This window comes from Andrena cerasifolii, chromosome 2, assembly GCF_050908995.1.
Source record: "Andrena cerasifolii isolate SP2316 chromosome 2, iyAndCera1_principal, whole genome shotgun sequence".
In the NCBI taxonomy this organism is placed as follows: Eukaryota; Metazoa; Arthropoda; class Insecta; order Hymenoptera; family Andrenidae; genus Andrena; species Andrena cerasifolii.
Window position 1 is genome coordinate 4,996,321 of NC_135119.1, and position 26,307 is coordinate 5,022,627.

Here is a 26,307-nt window from a genome sequence, read left to right on the forward strand (position 1 = left end):
TTTTACGGTGAGCACTGCCATTCGGAACCAGATTATCTAAAATCGAAAAACAAAAAAGATTTCGTTAGTATATTAATGTATCCTCAGGTTGGCGGAGAGAATTTTCCGAAAGATTAATTTAAAACAAAATGGCGGTTATTTAAAGTTGAAATCCAGATTGTTTTCGCGTGATTTTTGCACAAAATATTTTTCTACGAAAAAATTACCAAATGTTCTTTAAATATTGCTCTTTTAAGCAGCGAAAGTTCTGTAAGAATATATGCTTCCGCTTTCTCAATAAAAAATCACAAACATTCGCCTCTTTTCGGCCGCCTGACTAGGTATAACCCCTTAAGTGTTTCACTGACAAGGGAACACCGCGAACTCGGACTCACCGATTGGAACGCAACTTCGTGGGTTTTTAGAATGGCTCAAAACAAGAACAACGGTGTGTTTCATTTGGGCCCTATCGCCCTTTAAGGAGGTGAAAACTAACCTCAAAATCAAATTAGCACTTCCACTTTTTCGCGTATAACTCTCAAAGTACAGCAGACAGAAAAAAATGTTTCGAACAAAAGTTTAATGATGCAATAAGCGCTACAAACTTGCGTTAACAGAATTTTGGAAAGAGTTACAAAAAAATATATAACTGACGAAAAAAACTTTTTTAAAAATTTTGTTAACGCAAGTTTGTAGCGCTTATTGCACCATTAAATTTTTGTCTGAAACATTTTTTTCTATCTGTTGTACTTTGAGAGTTATACGCGAAAAAGTGGAAGTGCCAATTTTATTTCGAGGTTAGTTTTCAGCCCCTTAAAGAGCGATTGGGCCCAAATGAAAGACACCGGTGTTCTTGTTTTAAATCACTCTAAAAATCCACAAAGTTGCGTTCCAATCGGTGAGTCCGGGTTCGCGGTGTTCCCTTGTGAGTACCTAATTTCTCAATTATTCAAAGTCACTTTCCTGAAGGCCTCGCACACCAAAATTTTCCTCCATTACGTTCACCTTAATTGTTGACAAATACAGTCGCCAACTTTCTCATCGCACCACTCCTATGTGTCACCCCTTGCGTGTAGATTTATTTATAAATTGCAGCATTGTGCGTGCAGCATTCTGCTGGAGCAGGTTCGATGATGCGTGTAAATGAAGCCGCTAGTCAAAGACCAGACTTGGTCTGGAGTCGAGTCACGAAGCCGGTTTTTATCGCGCGACTTCCCTTCGTCCAGCCAGTCACGAGTAGTCCGCAGCTCCGTTCGGAGCATGTTATGCTGCTCATTTTTCCGTTTCATCCGAGATGCGACGTAAAAAGGCACCAGCGGAAAGTTCGTGGATATACGTGACGGAGAAATGCGGTGTTTTCGAGTGAAACGATCCGACGGGAAGTGGTGCCTATCGGGAGCTCATTGACGGCCTCGTAACCGAGTCTTTCGGAAGTGACAACGAACTTGACGCGAATCACAATTTACTCTCGCGATACGTCGGCGTAATTGAAACTGAATCGACGAGAAAGCAGGAATTACGTGTCGCGAAGGAAACAGACGTTCCAAATTCTGTTTCGCTTCTGCTTTCCTCTTGGCCTGCTTTCCTTCCACTAAAATCAGCGTCGTAAAGAGTTTTCTTTATACAAGTCTGCGCTGAGGAATATTTATTCGTCTGCGCACAAGGATAAGTCGGGTCGAGTTCGTCCGTTGCATTTATTTGCATGTAAGTAGGCTTTGTTCCATTTTCGTTAAATGCAGCTTCTGTAAATATGTTTGAGTTGTGTAAAAACAGATAAGGAACTATAGTTTGCAACTCCTTTGTTTCGGTTAACATTTGTCGGTTGCAGACCAGTACCGAAAATAAATTTTGTGGCGTTTCTTTTTGTATAATTCAAAGAACATTTATGGTTTGTGTTGTGGTTTGAAAGTGCTGTAATTTCCTGCTTTTAAGGGAAGGATAATGGCTCGAAAAGTAAAGGTATCCTTGGGCATTTATTCGCAGCAAACTACTTAATGAATCTCTTGGAAACTTTCAGGGCTTTTTATTGGATATTTAAGTTAAACGAATATTTTTTTTTAAATTTCCTTAAAGTAGATTTATAAGTACAGTTTTCTTTTATAAGTACAGATTTATAGGGACAGTTTTCCGACTAAACGGTTGTTCTGAAATCAAAAAACCGAAAAGGTTTAGAGACTATATGGCGCGACGGGTTCAATTTTGAAAATTTCGAAAAATCACAAAATGGCGAAGCTTTGAAGAAAATTGTGAAGTTTTGTTTGAGAGTTAACCTCTTTTGTTGAAAACAGAAACAGAGGGAAACGACCAATCAAAAAATCTCCCGTCGTGCCATAGCCATCCGCATATAGTTCCTAAAACATTTTGGTTTCTTGATTTTAGGAGCACCGTTTCGTCAGAAAACTATCAACCAAATTTTTTGCTGCGCTAAGTTACTGCTCCTGTACAGCTTGTAAATCTACTTTAAATAAATTTCGAAATGAAAATCGTATTCAAAAGGATTCGTTAAGTAGTTTGCTTTTAAATGCTTCAATTTTCGGGCAATTAAGTGATAAATATTTAGGCTGCCGTCTCACTGGGCCTTGAAGTGTGCGCGTACGCTCACGCAAGCTAAGTTGAGCGTGTACGTACAGGCGCGTAGTAAACAAACCGTAAATTATAACTTTCGTCTTGGAATCGGCAAGAAGGAAGTATTTGCGGGTATAGTTGCCTCCAGTAGACATCTGTGCAGGGTGTTCTGGTGCGTTTGAAAGTTAATAAGCACCGTACGTTGAAATAATAATGAATTTATGACTCGAGAAATGACAGAATGAAGCTTCGAGGATTCCCCGTCACTGGCGCTGATGGTACATTCGCGCCATGTACCATCAGAACCGGTGGAAGTCCAAGCTAGCCGATAAATGTAAGGAAGACATAGTTGCCGATACGTATTGAGAGTCGTATGGCGCTGTTGCCGCATTTCCCCTACCACTATTTTGCCGTTGAGCCGCGTATTCACCTGCGCATTCGCCCCGAATGTGCATTCGGCGCGCACCGATTTTTTGCTCGTCCGGTGTTCGGCGCGCATTCGGGCCGATCCGCTTGTTGGCGGTCCATCAAAGCGCGCATTCGGGTCCGAACAATACCATGAACTGGACGCCGCAAATTTCACTCAACCCCGAACGCGCGCAGAGCTCCGGACGAGCAAAAAATCGGTGCGCGCCGAATGCACATTCGGGGCGAATGCGCAGGTGAATACGCGGCTTTAGGGAGGCTTGAATGAATCACGGCGAAGCGGCTGGAGAACAGAGATGGGCAAAGATAATATCTGGATAAACTTAAATAAAAGATACTTTATGTTTATCCCTTATTCGAAGCTTCGAACAGCACGAGTTATCTTTATTCCAAACACCACGGATAAATAAATTTATTTGAAGTGAATTCATTCGACGGCAAAAGATAATTCTTTTATTCGAAGAAAGTTTATTCGAACCGTCGAATAAGGTTTTCATCTTCATCAGTAGTTTATTCGGCTCGAGAATATAATTCTTCGAAAAATATATGCACTTTTTTTATCTGTAATCATCCGTATCAAGGGGGTGAAAGCTTGAATGTCTTATTTCAATTCTCCAATGAAATTGGTTTGTTTTATTCTGATGACTGTAACTTAATTGGAGACAAGAAAAATATATAAAAAAAATATATGTTAAATGAGCAGGATGTAGCGGGGTTAAAAATAAGAGGGAATAGACCAAAAATAGCGGACCAATCAAAAGTGGCCTTCTCGTGTCCAGACTGTGAGTGTCTCTATTCGGACCATAAGAAAAATGAGGCGGCACACTTAAGTATTTCTAAGGGTACGTTTATGTTGGAGCTGCGATAAACGATCAGAGCGACGATAAGAGCGAGATGACTATATAGATGGCCAACGATAAAAGCGTCGAGAAAGAAATATTTCTCCTTCTTCGCTATTAACGCAGCTCCAACATAAACGTACCTTAAAGGTGTAATCAAACGGCGCGTGAATCGGCGAGCTTGCTCCGCTCGTCTAGGCTCGGCAAGTTGGCTTGGAGAGCAAGACTTGGCGATCCATGAACGATCACACGGCACGTGTATTAGCGAGCTTGTTCGGCTCGCTCAGGTTCGGCCCGCTCAGGTTCGGCCGGCTCAGTTTCGGCCCGCTCAGGTTCGGCCGGCTCAGTTTCGGCCCGCTCAGACTCGGCCGGCTCAGTTTCGGCCCGCTCAGGTTCGGCCGGCTCAGGTTCGGCCGGCTCAGTTTCGGCCCGCTCTGGTTCGGCTAGTCGGCTTGGCGAGCGCGAGTCGGCGAGCCATGAGTGACCTCACGGCGCGTGAATCGGCTATCCCCGCGGAAAGATCTGATTCTACATTTAGACGTTGTAAACAATCGAGCTCCTTCCATGTATTGTTACTGCGTTCTTAATTAAATCGTTACATCCAATATGCTTAATCCAGGATTATTTACTACATTAATTCAAGCATTACTATCAGGTGATTAGTTCTAATATTATTTAAAACAATTCATAAGATTTAAAAAAAAACAACATCTTTTAATGAATATTTAAAACTAAAATCACCGTAACATCGTAAAAACATCGTATAATCTTGAATAAATGTAAATTATGTTCAAGTGTGTGGACTCTGGATGACCAAGTAATGGAATTAAGTTTATACAAGAAAAGCAAAACCTACTTAGGCAGAATAAGAACTGATGAATTATGGAGATTTCGGTTCCTTTGACAACTGGTGAGTGATTAAACTCCTTTCCTTTATATTTCTACCACCTCCAGATCGGTACAGCTCCTTTAGTCGATAACAACTAATTATCTTGGTTAAATACGAAATAGTTGATATTACCAAATGTAAATTCATGCAAATTTTCATAAACTGAACTCTGACGATATTAGTCAAATAAATCACTTTTTTATTTTTATCGACGAAACACTTTTGCGTGTACACAGAAATTAAAAGAATTACTATAAAATATAACATTAATAAAATTGTTTATCGTAAAATATTCATTCGTAAAGTTAATAACATAAGCACATAAGTGAAACATAATTATTCATGACACTATTAAAAGAAGAAAAAAATAGTTAGTTATCATGTGTAGTTCGTGAAAGATAATTTTCCAAGAATGTAGGCAAAGTAAGAAATAATGAAAAATTAAAAACTAACTCATATTTGTCACAGTTTAGTAATTTCATTTGTACATATTCATAGAATTTAAATTTATAATAGTAAACCATCTTATTAACGTATCTATAGTATATATGTATTGCAAAATGTGAACAATAATAAGAATAAACAATTTCCATCAAATTAAGAAAAAACAATTTTCTCAATTCCAAAGCAGATTAATAAATTTTCGTAGGAAATTAAGTGCACTCTTATATAATATTCTATTGCATTGAATACAAATTGAATAAAAAATATAATTCAGTATTTCATACCTCATAACGTATTGTATATAAATATTATACACTTCTAGCACCATTACAAACCTATTGATAGTATTAAATTAATATAACTTATCCAATTCCTTATTTGAGTTTTTAAAACTCACAGGCTGATATCTTTACGTCCATATGTAATTTACATTTTTAGTTACATTTCAGTTACAGACTCGTTCGCGACTTAACAGTTTTGAAAAAAGCTTTTGCTGGATGAATTTTTTTATGCAAAGTACAATGCTCTTATAAGTAAACTTAAAGCGTCCAATGGAGCAAATTGAATCCTATTAAATTCTCGAAGCTTAAAGAGAACATGGCAAATGGTTATTCTCACTGTGTCATACGCTTACCTACTTGAACAGAGGGTGTAAGAGGGTTCATTAAACTATTATAAAATGATTAACTGAAATAGAATACATGGAAGAGAATCTGCGATTCTTTTCAATTGATTGTGAGGCACGTGTATGACTAGCCTACTTTTGTATTTTTAATCCGTACTCAGTTGAGAATTTATCCGAATAGAAAGAATTTTTAAACAATTTAATTTTTTCACATTACACTATTTATACATTACAGTTCACAATTAAAGTACTAGGAAGTTAAGTACACAATGTACAGACTTAAAAATTCGAGTGACATTAAAGGAAAAATCCCTTTCCGCCGCGGGCAAATTAAATTAAACATTTTACAATAAAATATAAATTTGGCTGTCCGCGCTACAAATCATAACAACAAAACGTAATTTAATAGGAATAGATTTAATAGTTTTTCTGACTTTTTTCGAAAACCGTTTGTCGCACGAGAAAAAGTAATACAACATAAAAGATGCTCCGTATCCGGATCTACAACTTTTGTTTGACATATTTTTTTATTTAATCAATAACTTGGAGGATATTATATAATATCGACTTCGCGAGCTGTTAAATAATGATTTAAATGTTTAAGGGCCCAGGGGCACCCTTCCCCTTTATCCGATCGAGCTCAAACTTTACACGGATTATTTTTTAATTATTTGGAACTATTCTGGAGGGTGCCCCGAAGAAAATCTTGAAAAAAAATTTTACCAAGAGTAAATAAGAGCCACCCTAATGTTTATATTCGCCAAAAAATTTATAAGGAAATATTCCATTCACACATAATTTATATTTCACCATACCTGTAATAAGCCGATATCCACGGAGCTATTAATATTAACGAGATGATTTTTCTCTTAAACTTTATCTTATGAAGGAGCCTTTCCTAAACAAAAATATCCGGTCTCACTCGAAGCGTACGAAACGGAGGGTAACTTCAATTTTTTAAATGGAATGTGCGGCCAATTTTGGTATATTCGCATAGTCCTTACTAAACTTGAGTAACTTTTGCTTAAAACGTTTTTCATAATTGCACATGCAACAATACAAACATTTTGATATCTACCTATTTTATCAAAAACGATATCAATTTATATAGTATTGCGTTTATGACGAGAAATCACATAGGAATCACGTATATTGATACAAACTTTGTTTATTAATAAATATTATATTAATACGGAAATTTTATTGACACAAAAATATTATTATGCAACAGTTTTTCATATGTTGGCATAAACATTTATGGACAAATTCTATCGTTCGGTTGGTGTAACAAATATTATTTTACTAAGAAAAATAACAAGAACGTAGGACACTGACATTGTTTAGAACGTAGAACGCAGAAGAGGTAGAATACTATTAGAAATGCATTAGTTGCATGCAAAGATATTTTAAGTCCTGTGCATTTATTTTAAGATAATGCGATAATACCTATACTTAAGGCTATCACATTCTCCTTTATCTACGATAATTATCGCATATCTTATCACGCATTACAAATCGTAATTATATCCGCAATTCCTTCAAAGCCGATACTTTGGAGCAAACGCATGCTCTTTACGTTCCTTTACGCAAGATATTGCAGAACTGCTGTGTCAAAATTTTGTATTTCATTTTTTTTAAGAAATATGTAGTTTAAAAATTATTATTAGATAGGTAATCTGCCATTAGAACTGACAATTACGTTCTTATAATATGTGTAAGATTAAATGAACGTGAAAAAAAAGGATAACGTAAATAATACTTCTGTGGTACATTTTTTTTGTGGATATTGTTATCACTATTTTTGTACAATGTTTAGATCTTTCAGGTTGAAAAGGGTTACTTGCACTACGAAGGTAACACAACAAGAGAGAGTTTAGATACTGTGGGTACTGTTAACATCATATATTAGAATTTATTCATTTTAAATTTAAAATGCCATACATGCATATGTAAATGTTGTACTTTAGGTTACGAAAGCAGGATACACATGGCAAGCATAATATATTAAACTGTAATTGCAGTATTGACAGCATAATCATAAGTAAAATATGCAGTTTAGTTGCATTTCAAAATAATTACACAATGTTCTTTCGACAATTTAAAACACGTTTATGCCATATTAAAAAATTGGAAAAATTCATCATTGTTCAGTTATTGCAATATTACTTATAAGCAATTAGATGTATACACCTAATATCTTGAATATAGCAGATAACTTACTTTCTCTGTTTATTACTTACATAAATGTGTATTACCTACTTACGTTTGACGAGACATACGTAGACTTTGTTTCAAGTAAATCTACAAATTCACGGTGCAAACAAAAGATAAAGACAAGGTCCACAAGAAAGGCTTGTTCAGCACTACACAGAAACATATTGCTTCACTTAACCATACCGATAAAACTAAAATAATTTTGCACCATTTTGTTATATTCACGACTTAATCATTAATTAACACGAGGTTTTAGAGAAGGGGTAGCGAGGGGGTTTTGGACCCTAAATTTAAAATTGTAGCTCCGGGTATTTATCAGTTTCCGAAATATTAACCCTCATCCGTTCCTCATTTCACGAACTGATTCTGTCCCTGGGTGCCAAATTGACACAGTATTAAGAGATCGATGAGGTAAACAGTTATTTTTCGATATTTTTTTATTCAAATTGACGAGTTACCATTTACATCTTAGATTTTTCACAACTTTCGCATAGAATAAAATGATGTGCAGGACATATTGCTTGATACAAGAATCACAAACAACAGAACAGTAGAACTTATTACGGAAAAACTGTGTCAAATTGACGCGGGGGACCGATGAGGGTTAATAAAAAATTATTGTTATTTTTTTACGATTTGTTTTACATACACGTTGTAATGAGTAAAAGTATACAGTGACTCTTCTAAAACAACGAGTCATCCCGAACTGTCGCATCGCCACGCAGGATTCATCATCCTTGGAGTCATGTGCAAAGGGCAGACTCGCCCTTACGTACCCACCTATCTCGACGATAGATAAAGGTGAAATCTGACGGCACGTGGATCGGCGAGCTTGGCACGAGACTCGCCGAGCCCACGCGCCGTCAGAACGCTCACGGCTCACCGACTCGCGAGCCTGGGCCAGCCTGGGCCAGCCCAGGGGGACCAAGCTGTCTTTGTTTGGCTGAAGTTTTCCCGTTTAGTTAGCACCGCATTGGTAGGAGGCGCTAGGTACATCACACACACATACCTACGTGTATCAGTGAGCACGACACACAACCTTTCGACGTTGGTGAAATGTTACCATGACGACCGTCGTCATTTAGAAATGTTTGGCGCAGACACGAGGAAGTGTCCTCACTTTCCCTGGTTTACCCTTTCTAAGGCCGTCTGACCATGGATTGTCGCGTCAGTGACACGTATGCAGCAGATAGAAGGATAAACATTGAAATTGAATATTTCTTCTTTTCTTAGGAAGAGAAAATATATTCAATTTCTTTGTATATCCTTCTATCTGCTGCATACGTGTCGCTGGCGCGACAATCCGTGGACAGGTTTAAAGTAAACGGTGCATTACACGTATACACATACACATACGTCTCGATTCACACCAATTCACACATTCACAGTTTAGTACGCACCTCATTGGTAGGAGGCGCTACAAACTCTGCTTCAACTTTCGTAAGAGGGAAGCTTGGCCCCCCTGGGCCAGCCTGGGCGAGCTGAGCCTCTCGCTGAGTCCCGCGCTGTGAGAACGCTCATGGATCGCCGACTCGCGAGCCTGGGCGAGCTTGACACGAGACTCGCTGATCCCACGTGCCATCAGATTTCACCTTTAGCTTGTCTCCCTTGACCAAGAGTCAGTCCTTGTATGAGTCCCAACGCCGAAACACTCTCGAGTTCTTCTTGTAAAACGATTATCGAGATTACCGCGCATATTCCGAGTACATTAAGTCCGAACATTATCTTATAGGGACATTCCATGCGAACTCGGACAGATTTTGGAGTAAGTTTTCGTAGATTGCTGAAATTTGAATATGCTGTAGTCTTTAGTGATATTTAAACGTAACTCAAAGGATTTTTCGAAATTTTGAAAAATGTCGATGTTACAGCTGTTTGAAGTTAAGTGCTAACTTTTTTTCAATACATTCTAGCTGTGGAAGTAGTAAACGGACGGAGATGAGCTTTACGGTGCTTATAGAGAAGACATTGAAGTTTTAAGAAAAAATTATTTCAGTTTAAAAAAAAATTTAACCATTTTGTGCAATTATTTTAAATAAATGCAGGTTTTTAACATCGGGCGCGATTTTAAAAATCTAAAAAAAAGGAGAATTGTATTGGAGTTTCAACTGTTTTGGACTGGACTTCGTGACTGAGACTGGTGGCTTTTAGAACAGTAATGCTCTCGTATAAGGGGATGCGATGGGGTTTTAAAGGTTTCGGAATGCAAGAGAGGGGATGACGGGATAAGGCAGAAAGGCAGGATTTCGGATAGGTGACGCATTAGCTAGGACAGGCCTTCCCAAGTAGGGGAAATGCACTCCGGAAACACATGTTTCGGTTCTCCCTCCACCGGTGCGCCTTCAGCTATGGTGGGACGACTCCTACCTACCCCCTCTCCGAGGAGACAGTAACGTCGCTGGGAAGCATGTTGGGCGCTTTAGGGCGAAAGTACCAAATATTTCATAATGACTTAAAAATAGTAGGAAAAATAAAAATTTAAACTGGCATTTCAAAATGACGTAAAAAGAATTTTAAAAAATGTATTGCATACAACGATACAGTAAAACAATAATCGTAGTGATGTCTTCTCATTGGAAAAATATATTCATTTTTTTAAAAATACAAGTAGTAGTTATTTTCTAAATTTTCGTACAATACACAAATACATTTTATATTTTAAACAACTTTCGTACAATGCAAATGTGTTATATATTTAATTCAGTTTTATGAAAATACAATCAGTACTTATTTTATAAATTTTAAATTTTTTAAATTTTAATTTTTCCTACTATTTTTAAGTTATTATGAAATTTCCTATAAAAATTTGACACATTTGGTACTTTCGCCCTAAAGCACCCAACATGCTTCCCAGCGACGTTACTGTCTCCTCGGAGAGAGGGTAGCAGGAGTCGTCCCACCTTAGCTGAAGGCGCACCGGTGGAGGGAGAACTGAATCATGTGTTTCAGGAGTGCATTTCCCCTACCTGGGAAGGCCTGAGCTAGGATGACGATGGGTAGCAGGGATGACGCAGTATTTACATTTACGCAGCATTTGGGTAGTTGGTCTGATTCATCTTTGTTGAGATAAAGCGACAAGTAAAGGGTCAGCACATTACAATTGCATGTAGGAAAATAAAACACTTTTGTCGGAATTTCTCGTTCCGTTCTTTTACCACGTAACACGCGATCTTTCCCCCCACATGTGGGGTAAAAGTTCGCATTTGACACTTTTTAGAAATATTTAGGTTAGGTTTTTTATTCTCTCTTGTACAGTTTCTACAAAAGATGGCGTTTCAGGACCCAGTAGTCCTATATTGCCCAACTGGAAAAATTTATTTTATATAAGTTGTGGTAGGTAAATATACATGAAGTCACTGCCTATCGAATAATAAGGTACAGTATTTATTTCTCACAAAATGACATGACTATCGGTGTAACACCAAGGATTTTAGGGAAGTCTAAACTCGGTCGCATCGTCGAAATTGTAGATGGGCCACCCTAAAGATACTGAGGCCCATATCGCTATTGTAATCACCGGCTATTCGACCCTGACGACGACGACTACTACAACGCAAACAGTTGACTATTAGCGTCTGCATAGGCAGACTACAATGTATTGTACCTACTGAAAGTTTTTTATTAATATTTCGGAAACTAATAAACCCCCGAAGCTGCAGTTTTACATTTAGTCTCTACACACCCTCCCATCAGCTCCTCTCGAACCTCTTGTCGATCAGTCACTGTGGCCATTTGGTACAGCCCAAATGGTATCGTGTTTGGACTCATTTTCATCGGAAACATATTGCCCATCCATTATTAGCACTGCCATGAAGATCTAATAGAAAATATAGCAGCTGAAATTTTCTCCCCGCAGGAGCTATCGCTGATGAAGGCCTGACTAATTTGAAATCGCATTTTGTCAATCGTCACGCCGCTCAGAGTATCAATACATATCGATTTTCAAATGGTATTTATAAATTGATTTCTCCCCAGCTGACGTCGGATCATAAACATTTATTATGTGCGTCTGTCTATCTTCACGTGCCTAATACTTACTCGCACTGTCGCGATATCTTATCTTTGGCCCGATCCCGACTTGTATTTCGTCGACACGTTAAGTTTGCAGTCTACCACCGGCTCCAAGGCAAGGCAAAGGAGAAGAAAGAGCCGCGCGGTGCTCTCGTGATTCCTGAAGGAAGTTCGAAGCCGGAGGTCGATGATGATCGACATAATTTCACATGGCGAACCTGACAGAGGCTGGGCGTGGATGATTGTCGCCGCCGTAACGATCATTAACGTAAGCCTCCTTAACTTTCTTTCCTCTACCAGCATCAATGACGTCCGCGCAATTTTATTAGCTGCTTATCAAGATACAATATCGCGATCTGCACGTTTATTTGTAAGATATCGCGAACTCGATGAGCATGTGTTTGCCACTTAACTTTTTCGCAGCGCAACAGGAACGAAATAATATTTCAATTAACGTATTAAAATTTATCTCAGCTATGACTTCATTTTATGCATAGCATGCTGCTTATTGTGTTATTGCCCGCGCTTTTATGTACAGTCCAAATCAATAAATCAAGTATGTATGTCAAACATCTTCTGCTAGGAAAATAACTTAACTGTAAGATGTGTACTTGTGATTTAAGATGAACGGTTATTTAAATCTAGTTTCTACTATTTAAATTAGTATATAGTTCTTTCTATTTAAATTTTTTTTTAATTCCTTCTCGATGATGATATTCATTTCAAAAAGTGAAGGAATCTTCTTGAAATAGTACTCGCCTTTCCGAGAATCTGAAAAATTACACATTAATAACCATACAAAGATGCTATAAGTGTAAAAATATAAATGTGGCGCCTTCATAAATTGAACGTGAAATCGGCATTTTTAATTTTTTGAATCTTTTAAAATTCGGCTTTGCAGCTGAAAATTCCGAAAATATTCACAGACGTGTACACCAATGTCTCTGATTTTTTGTATAAGTTTCTGTGCAGTGGAGCAGAAGTAATGAAGCCTAAACTGCAAATTACGTTTCATCCCCGCAAATACGCTAGTAGTAGGGGTACCGGGTTGATACTTGGCAGAAATAGTATTCTTTGAGAAACCTATCGATTGCTGTGCACCAAGTTCAATTTGGTTTGTGGGTATTTTTCACTATGCTTACCCGGCTACACCCTTTGCACCCGAGCTTCTGATGTACCTACATATATCTTTTGATGAATAAAAATCAATGGATCTATTATTTATAACGAAATCATATAGGTATGCATTAGGGTTGCCACCGGTACTTTAAAATAAAGATTCTTACGTTATTACACATAAATGTACCTACTCTACGCTTTTGAATAAAAATAAATTATGCGAAAATACTTTATTTCACGATTAATGATATTACCATTCCATATAAGAGTAGACCCACGCCCCCACCGATTTGCAACCGATCTGCGCAGCTCCCACTACTCACTGCCTGCGCACGCGATTGGTCGTAGCGCTTTCCCTGCCGGTTCCCTACCAATCAACAGCCTCCTCAGAGTTATCGTTGCGCGGAGCGAGTCTACTCTTAAGTGGAATGCAGTGTAGTTGCTTACGTAAACAAACCATGATCATCTCAAAGTAATTGCGTATCTTTTGTCTGTTCCTGCCACCTCAGCATTTACTGAGAAAATTTTCTCTGTCATGAATGTGAAGTGGTGGGGTGAAAGAAACAAGGCCTCTGTATTTATATATTTTAATATGAATATTGAGTGCAATATTGCCATTAAGTTATTTAAAAATGATAAAAAGTTGCTGTGTAATGCAAGAAGCAATAAAAAATATGTTTGGAAAAAATATAAACAAATAAGATTAAAATCTACTTTTAATTTTATCGACCGTCCTTTTTTGTATACCCCACAAATTTACGTTATTTTCCTGCAAAAAAGTTGGCAATCCTAGTATACGTGCATATCCAGAAGGTGAAGGTATCAACCTTCAACCCGTATAACACTCAGAAGCTGTGATAATCGATATCGAGATCAATCTTTAGCATTATTTTAACAAGTTGTATCAAATGTTCATGATGAACTCAAAAACGTTTCAAGTTCCTCTAAAAGTGATGAGTATAATTTTGTAACAAACTTTTTCTCCGTTTATTTCTAAGGCCGCATCAACAATATAGGTTATTAGCGACCAGATTTCGCTTAAATGGGGTGAATTATCTGCATTAGGTACTTAATCCTATTTAATCCTACTTGTCTCGCTTTACATTTTCATTTTTATTATACGTTAGTCTAATATATTTACAGTCGTATTTGAGTTTGTAAATTTATATAAGTTATAAAACGAAGTATTTCGGTTGCTCTCCGTTCGTTGTTCAACGCTACTTGAAGATTTCCGGAAATGTTGAATTTGTTTCGCCTTGATCGCAACGAAGGACACTCAAGCAAAAGGTGTTTACATAGCCGTGGTGAGGACTTGGCAATGAGTACACGTGTTAGGTTGATATTATGATATTAAATATTCCTGGGTCGATTTGCAATGGCCGATTCTCAGCTGAGTCAGAATTACATAATATAATTTGAATTTCGACCGTAAAAATTGTTCTAATTAGGAGAGATGATTTCGGCGCACTAGTTCGGTCCATTGAATAATTAAATAAAAGCTATTTTGCAATTTTGAGAACTTTCATGAAATTCTTATAACCATTTTCAAGGAAAGTTAGATAAACGGAAAAATACCGCGTGTGCTTTTATACAAGAAAATTTTACTTTTAAATTACTAACACGTTCATGGCTGGGAACGTGCGACGTACGAGTCGGTTGAACGGTGACTGACAAGGGAACATCCCGAATCCGGAAATTCAAAAAAATCTGAAACTTTGTGAGTATGTAGGGAATTTCCTCCCGATTGCAACGCAATTTTTGTTTGCTGCCCAAATTCACTCTAAGGGGCTGTATTTGACCCCTGAAAATCCGGTTATTTTCCGATTTCGTGTCATAACTCGTGAAATATAAAATAATTTTGTTACCAAATGATAGATCTAATTAAAAGAAGTAACTGTTGTCGTAAAACTTTTTTTCTATCTCTTACAGATTGCAAGTTACAAAATAAAATCGGAAAATAGCCGAAATTTCGGGGGTTAATTTCACCTCCTTATTGTGAATTTGGGTAGCAAACAAAAATTGCGTTGTAATCAGGAAGAAATCCCCTACATATTCACAAGGTTTCAGACTTTTTTGAATTTTCGGGTGCGGGACCTTCCCTTGTGAGGTAAACAGTAGTCACAAAGCAAGAACATCTATAGCAGGGGTGCGCACTAAGTCTGCCCTAGGGCAGTCGGTGAGCCGTCGAGCTCGACCGTGGTATGCTCACCCCCACTCCTCGGTATAATGTCTCGTGGTGGGGAACTCTATGACTTTAAGGGCCGTATGCCTGTTACAACTACAAGCATACTCGCGATAGATATACAAGACCAAACGAAAACGTACAGAATTTTATATTATATTCAGAAAGTTAATTTTAACAAATTCGCATACGTAAATTTGGGTATTTGCATTTGAAGATATCTAATAACATATATGTGATATATACATATACAGTGGGCCACAAAAGTATTCGGATACTTATAAAGTTGGTCCAATGTTAGATCCATACGTGAATATACATATATTTCTATGTATAATTTGTTAATATTTATTAATCGTGGATTCATTTTTCTTCAATTTGAAACCTTGAGTACAGAGATTGGAATTATAATACTCAATACGTTTCTTTTAAAAATTCCCCAAAGTGTGCCTTACTTTCGGAGCGTGAAACTCTGGAAACCCCTGCGGCAGCCTGTGACGCTCCGCTCCCACTACTCCAACCGCTCCCCACTCCGTTAGCGGACTCGCTTGTTCTTGAACGAGCTCGAGCTCGGCTTGAGCTCGGCTCGAGCTCGGATGAGCGCTCGCGCCCGGAATTGGGGGTCCTGTGCACCCCTGACTTAGATCGCCAAATCAGACTAACACCCACAAAGTCGAAAGACGAATTAAAATTACGATTAAGCGAAGAATGGTCACGTATTCCATTAGAATACTTAAATAAAATTATTTCTAGTATGCTCAAACAATTTAACCTAGTACACAAACATCAGGGCAATCCAACAAAATATTAAAATTGATGTAATTTTCTTAAAGTATATGTATATTTTACATAAAAGCATTATGCTTCGCACAGTGTCCGAATATTTTTGCGACATCAAAGTTAGGCATTATTTCCTTTACCATTGATTAACAAGAAAAGTGTACAAATTAAATAAAAAAAATCTTACGTTTTTAGCAACTAGAATAACTGTACTAAATCATAAAAAACAACGAATCTCTTATTTCCAGAATTACTACAGATACACAGCAATATATTTCCAAGTACCACTGTGTCCGAATATTAATGCGGCTCACTGTATGTAGATATTTTCTTACATCGTGATGTGAGACGGGGAGGGATATGGTAAAGGTCTTTTGTAGCTTCTTTGTAACAGTTGCCACGCAAGGACGCGTTACGCAGCCAATTATTTATGGCAAAAATTATTTAAAGCAAAAATATTGTTTCAGCTGGCGATACTTCCAATACAACAATGCTTCGGCCTGATCTTTGCGGAACGTTTCATGTCACTTGGTATCACAGCCACACAAATATCCCTAATTCTTCACTTGAATGGAACAATAACGTGCAGCCTGGGTCTGATAAGCGGCCCAATGATGAAGAGATTCACATTTCGAAAGGTCGCCTTCTGTGGGGGTTTGATTATTGCCATTGGTATCTACATGACTGCCTTCGCTGTCTCTCTTCCTTCTATTATTATCACATACTGTGTTATCATTGGTGAGTAACTCATATCTCTGTTTTGACTTTGTTCCTTGCAGAGGAACTTTACTGCCATAGAGCATCTGGAATTTACACGCGTGACCTTGCAGAACGAAACTGTACAGTGAAACGTTCTATCATTGCAAAAATTTATAACGACATATTCAATATTCTATATGTACTTATTTATTTATCAGATAAAACTTTTCACTCACACACATAAAAATTTTTATTGCCCATACTTGTACGATAATAATAATTAAGAAATCAAAGAGACATAATAAATGTTTGAAAGATTCGAAATTCTGTTTGAATTTACATTAATTAGTTTATTGATGTTTTCTAAAATTTCTTAAACAATACGTTAATAATTTGCCCATTAAGTATCTGGAATACAAAAGCTATAGTGAAAATATTCTCCCATTTTCTGTTTTCACTTATAACTTATAACCATTAAAAAAAATCACCTTCTGTATTATTTTCAAGGTGCGATTTTACAAGTACAAAATAAAGTGCATTTAGAATTAATGTTGAAGTAAAAACTGTGCTTGATTTATTGGGTAATAAACAATATTAAATGAAATCCGATTAAAATAAAATCAGGAAACGAATTACACACAGCTCTAATAAATTTTATAAAACTTATTAATCCTTTATTCTGAAATGTTTAAAATAAAGTACATCGATCCAACTATTTTGCAAAATTTTAAGTGTATGTATGTATGTATCTTTATTGACTCCCGTTAGGGTTGCAAGAACCTCCGTCTCCTTCCGTACAATTTCCTTACTTAACTCTACTTACAATTACTCTTTACAATTACTTCTTACAATTACTCCTTACTGCGACTCCTTACAACTACCCCTAACTACATCACTATTTACAGTCTCCGCTCGCCGCCTCCTGCCTCTTGCGTGTCCTACTATTTTTCCTTTCCTTTTTTTTTTAAGTGTTATAGAGTATAAAATTAAACACAATTAGTGACGTTAAGTCATGATTTGTAGGTATTGGTCAGGGAATCACATTTCCAGCAACGAGCTTAGCCCTGAATACGTACTTCCGAAAGAAACGGAATATAGCGATGGGGTTCTCAGTGACTTTAACTGGTTTAGGTCCCATTCTAATGCCTCTTGTAGTAGCAAACCTGTTAGAGGGATATGGAACTATTGGGACCCTCTTAATTGTCGCTGGCATCGCAATCCATTCATTTATTGGGGCGTCGTTGTTACAACCCTTTAAAGAGAAAGAAGTGAGTTAAAAGAATTTAAAACGCAATCATTACTAAGAAGACACTGAACAAAGTAGGAAACATTTCAAATCAAGCTAAATCATCATTGTTGCCCGACATAGTATTCTTCTAAACGATTCTGAAAATTGTAAACAGTGAATTATGTAATAGAAGCATTTAAAAACTTCGACAATTTCGGTAATGCGAATTAATGTTTAATTTAAAGCTGGAAACAGTATAATAAAAGCCACTTTGTTTCTAAATACCGAACATTCCAGAGTTTAAAATTACTTAAGCTTTTTAGTCTACAGCCGATTTATTTTTTTCCAAATTTCATTTCATTATAACATATGTATCTGTTTGGGGAAAAACTAGTTTGATAAAAAAGACTCCAACCAGAATATTAAAGTGACGTTGAACGAGGCCTATTAGAATTAAATCTGAATGGAAGGTGAAGTTCATTTTAATCTTCCAGTACAATCACTCTAGTTCTGTGTCTTCTTAAAACAGCAGAGAAAAGGCATTGATTAACGTTCACCGCTAGATTTGATTTCTAATAGATAACAAGTATAACAAAGGGCAATGACATCACGGCATCTTCCGCAGAATGCAACGGTGGCAGCATTGTAAACGGAACCGAAGAACTGAAAACTGATAATGAGACTGACCTTAAAAATGGTCTCGCTAGTTGTCTACTATTGAACGAAGAAGTGGAAGGAGAAATGGAAAAATGTGAGAGACCTTCGGTGCATGACATGACTGATGAAAATATGAAGGAAGGGAAACAGACGATCCTGTCCAAAATTTCTGAGCATTTAGATCTCGATCTTCTGAAGGACAGTCGATACGTTGCGGTTATATTAGGTAAGTCTCTTATATCTACACTAGTAATGCTAATAATTGCTCTAAATTTCTCCAGACAATATTCAGTTTTCAGTTAAAAATGTGCATTTTGCAGTACATGCATTTGCTGATACTGTTTTGTTTAATAAGCTTGTTTGATAATCGCTCTACAGATTTTTCATTATTATTTTGTGATTGCACTTATTGTTAAATTGACAATTCTTGATTCTTGCTAGCATTAAGTTAACTGCATATTTCATTATGAAGTAGGTGATAAATTAAATACAATGATTGGACGATTTATTCAACTATAGCAACAACAGTTACATATCGATGGGTCAGTGCACAAATATTGTGTGTCCACTTTTAGCGATTTCAAGAAAAACTGGTTTAAACATGCAATGGTATATCTACAACCCCTGGCAATAAGTTTGGAACCAAACGCAAAAATACGAAATTAACGAGAAACACCAATATTTTTTATGTATAATATGTAACGGTATATATTTGAAACGCGTGGTAATGTTAAATTGGTCTATTTTAAAGTAAAAGCACCAAAAATAATTAAGAATTTTGTTTATTATATAATACAAAATATGGAAGAAACAAAATGTGTCTGGGAAATAAGTATGGAACGGACCGATGTTCTGGAAAAAAGTATTTCATTTGGGCCCTATCGCCCTTTAAGGGGGTGAAAACTAACCTCAAAGTCAAATTGGCACTTCCACTTTTTCGCGTGTAACTCTCAAAGTACAACAGACAGAAAAAAATGTTTCAAACAATATTTTAATGGTGCAATAAGCGCTACAAACTTGCGTTAACAAAATTTTGAAAAGAGTTTTTTTCGTCAATTATATATATTTTTTTAACTCTTTTCAAAAATTTGTTAACGGAAGTTTGTAAGGCTTATTGCACTGTTAAACTTTTGTTTGAAACATTTTTTTCTGTCTGTTGTACTTTGAGAGTTATACGCGAAAAAGTGGAAGTGCCAATTTGACTTTGAGGTTAGTTTTCACCCCCTAAAAGGGCGATAGGGCCCAAATGAAAGACACCGTTGTTCTTGTTTTGAATCACTCTAAAAACCCACAAAGTTGCGTTCCAATCGGTGAGTCCGGGTTCGCGGTGTTCCCTTGTCAGTACAATAAAAGAGACACTATACACATGTAACTGTGTAAAGCAAACGTTTTGGAAATGTTGACCCATACACACAGTGCAGTCGGCCATTGGCGTCACTTCCATATCGATACGATAAAGTATAAAGAATTTCTTAATAAGCTGCAATGAATATTTCACATTCTCACCCTGGACTCCGGGACGCCGACCTCAATTTGCTGCGGTCGGCCGAGGATTCATACCTGTTTCAGAAATAAAATAATTCTTTATTCTTTATCGTATCGATATGGAAGTGGCACCAATGGATTCCTTGTGTTTTTCCGATGAAAATCATACCAAATGTCATGTAAATCGAACTATTTTCAACGAAGTTAGCTTCAAATTATGCAAATCAATTTTTCATGTGATTTCCTTCATTCTGCTCCGAATTGCGTCGTTCTCGGTGTTAGTTTCATCGGCGAAACATAAGGAATCGATTGACATCGTTTTCGCAGAGATCTGATAAGAAATGCGGAAACGGGACATTTCGCACTTCTTAATAGGTACTCCAACCTCTTCGAGGGTCGAAATCGATAAATCAGAAGAGGCACCACGGGGGATTGACCTCGTCACGGTTGACTAGGCGGCATCTCTTTGATCAGGCGCACCGAGAGAATCACCCTGTATTAGCGGCTGAACTTCTGGGTCGCGCAGTTTAAAGCCGAGTCAGCTGATTGTGAGTGCGCCGTATCGTCCTCTCGCACGCACACGTAGGATTCGCGTATACACTGCATACCACGGTGCAATAGACAGGTGTTCCGACTCAGCACCTTTACCCCAGCGATTTTGTGTGCTTATTTCTGTGTGGTTCCTCTGGCTGTCGCGAGAGGCGTCGTGATAAGAAATCCATGTATGCATGCATTTATGTGATTGTAGTAGTAGAGCTCTTAGTCGTATTTTGCGCAAAAAGTCAGCCGTTTCTCCTTGAGCGCCAATCTAGCGGCCGCCAGAAGAACTAGGACGAAAAAATCACACATTCTGAACAGGAGTCAGGACACCTGTCTATTACACCGTGCTGCATACTATACAGCAGCGCTGTCCAGCGTAGGGGCCCCTCACGCGCCTGCTTCTCCTTCCAATCTTTCTTTCGCGCAGCGTGCCTTCCGTTGTCAAGGAGACCGCGCGACGCTACGAAGGCTGCCATGACGGGCTAGCCGGGCTAGCGTCTTCGCGGTTAGCGTCGCGCGGTATCCCTGACAACGCGGACGAGAGTGGGAGACCCCAAGCTCCCGCGAAAGCGACCTTGGACAGCGCTACTGCTCATTTGAGCCGACCGCGTTGATTTATTTTCACAGTTAGAAACCAACGCGGTCGACTGCACTGTGTGCATGCGTCTGTATCCACGCGTGCCTCCTGCGTGTGCGTGCTAGGGTTCACTGCTTCACGCTCAGCTGTTTCGGCCTTTAAACTGGGCGTCCCAGAAGTTCCACCCCTAATATTCAACTGTTAATATCTCGGGAACGAAGCTTCGGATCCCAAAACCGTAAAGGACTTTTCGATGTCTTTTTTCATCAGGACATTGCATGTTCTGTGAACTCCCTGAATTTTGAGGCACCCCGTAAATTTTACATATCTATTCAATGCTAAACTTAGATGTTTTTATAGGACCTTCCGCCTTTTTTTTTAAAACGTTTGAAGTTTGTTGGTCGTACCAATGTATAGTTAAATCCTTAGCTTATGGAAACACGATTATCTCATGCATAAATGAGATTTCTCTAGATTAGAACCAGCTTTAAATATTTCTATTATTTATACATAAATAACTTTTATTACATAATCAATACTATACGTTCTGCTGTGATCTATGTATTGGTACATAAACTTCGAGAGTACATTGGTCAGTATCAAAACGCTATCGATCTCAAAATTCCACAATCAATTACATAATAATTTAAATTTTAAAAAATTGAAAAAATCTTCTAACGTTTCACTTGTTTAATATTATCTGGCTTGTCTAGCTTTTAAAATAAATTGACATATTGCGCGTTATAATTTTGCCAGAATGTCGAAATTCCCTAGTCGATTTTATAAAGACCGGAAAATAGTGTTAAAAATGATAATAAACTACGTAAATTATCTGTATTTATTTAGCGTTAAGTTAAATCACTTAAAAAAATATGAATCACTAAATACGTGCAGGTATGTGAGTTTTCATTATTTCGATATGTAGAATCACCCTTCAAAAAATGTAGCACCTTGCATGTGACACTTTACAGGTGTCATTTAATCATTTACTTTAACATTTTGTTAAATTACAAGTTTCATACAACAAATTTTAAGCATTCAATTCTATTACTATAGGTTTACATATACATAAACAGTATTTATTATTCGAGAAACATTATAATCCATTTAACTTGTTTTCTTACTTGTATGTTTAAATTTATTAGTCTGCGACTAACGTTTCGTTTGTTACAGGTATGGCAGTATCCTTTGTCGCCGAAACGAATTTTAACGCGATGATTCCTTTCGTCCTTACCGAGCTCTCAGGACTCGACAGAACTGCGATCGCGACTGTGATGTCGATCCAAGCCTTTTCAGACATTACTGGACGCCTGTGTGTACCACTTTTGGCGCATAAAGCTGGGTGGACGTCCAGGAGTCTTTACATAATATCCTTGATAGGATCCACTATCGGAAGGACTAGTACGTACAGCAACGTAAAATATTCGAAAATGAGAAATCGACCCCTTCATGGGAACGAATGTACCATCTGCTGGGTGGGTTGATTTCAAATTACGGTAATTTATGTAAATTCAGTGAATATGAATGGCATTCAATGTTCTGAATCATTTACACAGTAACATCGTTTCAACAGATTTTTCTTTATATTGGATGGTATGTACACCCCATAATTTCATGTGTATTTTCGCATCATGACAATTTTCAGAATTACTAGAGCTTGTGGATCATACCTATTTAAATAGCAGAGACACAGAATAAAAGTTATTTTAATTTTTTTTTTGGAAACAATCATTAAATTAAAATTAATTTTTATTTAAATGAAAGACAGTCATCACTGAATTTTCGAGAAATTTTTCAAACAATAAAATGATTTAAAAAAAGTTATGTCGTAACTGTTTTGATTACGAATAACCATTATAAATAATTACATTATGATTTTCTACTGCAAAGTTTTATATTCTGTGAGTTGGAGGGCAAACGGTTAATGTACATAAAATATAGATTAGTCTATTTTTAAGTTTCATATGATCTTCAGTAAAATAGATTTTTTTCCAAATGAAACTTAATAATTCTATTTTGGAGAAGCGAATTACGTTTGTGCAGATTTTTTTTTAATCTAAATGGGGGTGTGCAAAATCAGCAATTTTAAACGCCAAAAATCACTGTCGATAATCACGAATATCCTGTATACCTATACGACAGTCAAAACTGACATTGGATCAGATTGCAAAGTTTAGTTTGGCTCGCGGAACTATACATATAGATAAAGCTAAGTGTATCTAACAATAAGCCAAGAAAATGGATACGTTATTAGTTAACAGAAGCAAACTGCAATAAGTATTTATGTAATGCATATATTTATCTCATTATTTCAGTGTGAGAAAATTTCGATTGCGGATAAACTTATTTATAGCTATAAAAGGTAAATAGTAAATAGAAGGAAATGAACAGATCGATGAAAACTATATTTGATGAGATAAGTGTAGAATAATTTAAAAATCATAAGGCTCTTGTAGTCGAATTCTTACAGACAAAATTGAAATCTTGTTGACTTTGAATACAAATCGACCTTTCTCATTTGGAAATTGTAATTCCAACGAGTTGTTAGCACTGCAGATAGCTTTGTGAGTGATTTGTGTCATTATGTACATATATTATCTAGTGTCATAGATTTAGCGCCGTCAATAGTAGATACTGTCGCTATCGGTCCGCTATAAACTTACACAATGGAATCGTTTGTCAAAAAATGCAGGATTTACATTCGGCAACTTTAATAGTTTTAACTACTTAAACAATTTATTTTGAGTTACTGACGCCGAGATAAACAACTTCTATTTGAAAGTGCATGGACAGCTAACAATAAGTAAATTGGACGAAGCTAAGCAGGATGCGCTTCGTTAAAATGCTGAAATGACATTGACGAAAATGAGAGAATTAAACGAATCTTATCTTTTATTTATTGTACTTTTAGCTGGTTGCTGCAAGTGATCACACTTCCTTTTTAGAGGGCTCCAAAAAGTGTTTGGACGTGAAAAATGATGATACAATCACGGAGTCAAAATAATATTGCATAAGTGTGACAAGTGTCTATGTGAAGTGTATTTTAGGATAGGTACATATTTGGGAACTCCATCGAAAGTAGGCATGAACTCATGGATTGACTTGATATCTTAAATGCAATTAGTTTGATTAAAATGGAAATATTATAAATTATCTTGACATAGAATCTTGTAGTGATTTAATGAAACAGTATATTACGCATCAATTAATTATAAATAATTTATTGCAACATGTCCATTCACATTCACTGCTATCAACTATAAATTATGGTTATCAACAAAGTTTCTTATTTCTTGCTTTTCTCTATAATAGCTTTATTGAGATTTTTGTACAATAAAATTACTGAATTCTGCTATTTCGATTTGTCGCGCACTATATCTACGTAATTGTTTACTTGTAGTACAATGATGCATTCTGAAATGTTTCGATTTCGTGCTTCTTTGCAGAACAATGAAAATTAATTTTCGGCGCGTTCAGCAGCTGAATTTGCATTTCACACAGCACACAAATATAATAACATGTACTATAGGGTAACTCGGGGTAACATGCCACCGCAGGCAATATGCCACTTGTCAATAATTTTTTGAATAATGCACAGCCGACGTTAGATTTGCATTAATTCCGTTCAATTTAGTGTAACTGCTAAGATGACAATAGATTTTGGCTTTTACCTTCTTTTATTTTCAGTAAATCATTCTGAACAACATTTCCCTCTATACTTTTTGGCGCTCGGCTTTGGTTTGCGAGATAAACATTTACCGAATATGATATTAAATTGTTAAGTAAAACTAGTACCTAATAGTTTAGTACTTTTCTTTATCTTGTGGAACCTTCCTTAATAAACGTTCTAATATAACTCGTTCCCATGGAACTTTTATTATACAGATTCTAAAATATCTGTTCCCTGAGAACAATTTTTTAAAGAAGTTCCCATGGCTAACATTTCTTTCAGTAAAAATTCCACAGAAGCAGATATTTTCATAAACGAAACATATAAGTTTTAACAGATTTTTTTTAAAAACGAGAGTTCCAGAACTCTTTCGATCCCTGGTCCATAGTTATTAATTGTATTTTGTGTCCGAACATTAAATGGGTGTTGCTTATTTCAGTACTAACCACGTGGGGGGACACCTACGCTATTGTAATCTTGGTTGCGCTGATTATCGGTCTCGCGAAAGGGACGAAAGCTGTTTTTCAGGCTTTGATAATTCCTGATTACGTTCCCCTAGAAAGATTACCGGCTGCCTCTGGAATGCAAATGGTGTGCAACGGTGTTCTATCTATCGCTATCGGCCCGATTATAGGTAAGCGGTTGCACTACTTGATGATATTTAATAAATTTTCATCTCTAATGAAAATTCAAAGGAGTTCCAATATACAGGCTGTTCCTATTAACGTGGCCTTGTACAGGGTGTCCCAGGTCATTATTGCGAGACGCCATAATATCAGGCATCCTAATATTACTAATTACTAATGCAGCTACAATAGAATTAATCTCTAATCTTTATTAAATTCCTGTACCACTTCGAATCATTTAGCTGATACTCTTTTATCGAGTAATTTGCTAAGCACTCGACTTAAAGAACGTCAACGTGCATATGTTAGTGAAACAATTAATTAGTTGCTAACTTATTTATTAATTTTATTTATCGTCGTTTTTTTTATATTTTAAGGTCTAGTACACGATTTGATGAACAGTTACGTCAGTGCGCTTCATTTCACTTCGTTTCTAAGTCTCTCTTGCGTTTGCCTGTGGTATATGGGAGGACTTTGGAGGTTTAATAAAGCCACTGCAAATCTTAATGAAAAAGGAGAAACAACGGAAACACAAGAGGCTCCTGAGATTGGTGCTTAAGTACTTCTTGTACTTCGACTGACTGCGAAGTCTTTTCTAAAAGAGAAGCATAAACACTGTAGAGAAATACAAAGCAGCGCATGTACATAAAACTATGGGAGGATTGGTATAGATTACAAATTATCGAATATATAATATAAATAAACTTTTTGTAACTTCTCTATGCAATTTATATTTTCGTATGAATTTATAG

General features: G+C 36.8%; 1 protein-coding gene across 4 annotated transcripts; it reads left to right on the top strand.

The window, feature by feature from the left end:
* The first annotated feature begins 1,107 nt into the window (after positions 1-1,107).
* LOC143378501 (monocarboxylate transporter 6-like) lies at positions 1,108-26,307 on the top strand. 4 transcript variants are annotated; one of them, XM_076830300.1, is made up of 9 exons: positions 1,111-1,683; positions 4,605-4,719; positions 12,083-12,260; positions 16,541-16,811; positions 17,796-18,040; positions 18,580-18,883; positions 22,433-22,660; positions 25,369-25,563; positions 25,933-26,307. In XM_076830300.1, the coding sequence occupies exons 3-9, from the start codon at positions 12,180-12,182 to the stop codon at positions 26,112-26,114; spliced, it is 1,506 nt and encodes a 501-aa protein (XP_076686415.1). In that variant the 5' UTR covers positions 1,111-1,683; positions 4,605-4,719; positions 12,083-12,179; the 3' UTR covers positions 26,115-26,307. The 4 variants fall into 4 exon arrangements, with proteins under 4 accessions (XP_076686417.1, XP_076686418.1, XP_076686415.1 ...); XM_076830302.1 differs by lacking the exon at positions 25,933-26,307 and having other exon boundaries at positions 1,108-1,683; positions 22,433-22,755; positions 25,369-25,493; XM_076830303.1 differs by lacking the exon at positions 25,933-26,307 and having other exon boundaries at positions 1,109-1,683; positions 22,433-22,734; positions 25,369-25,512.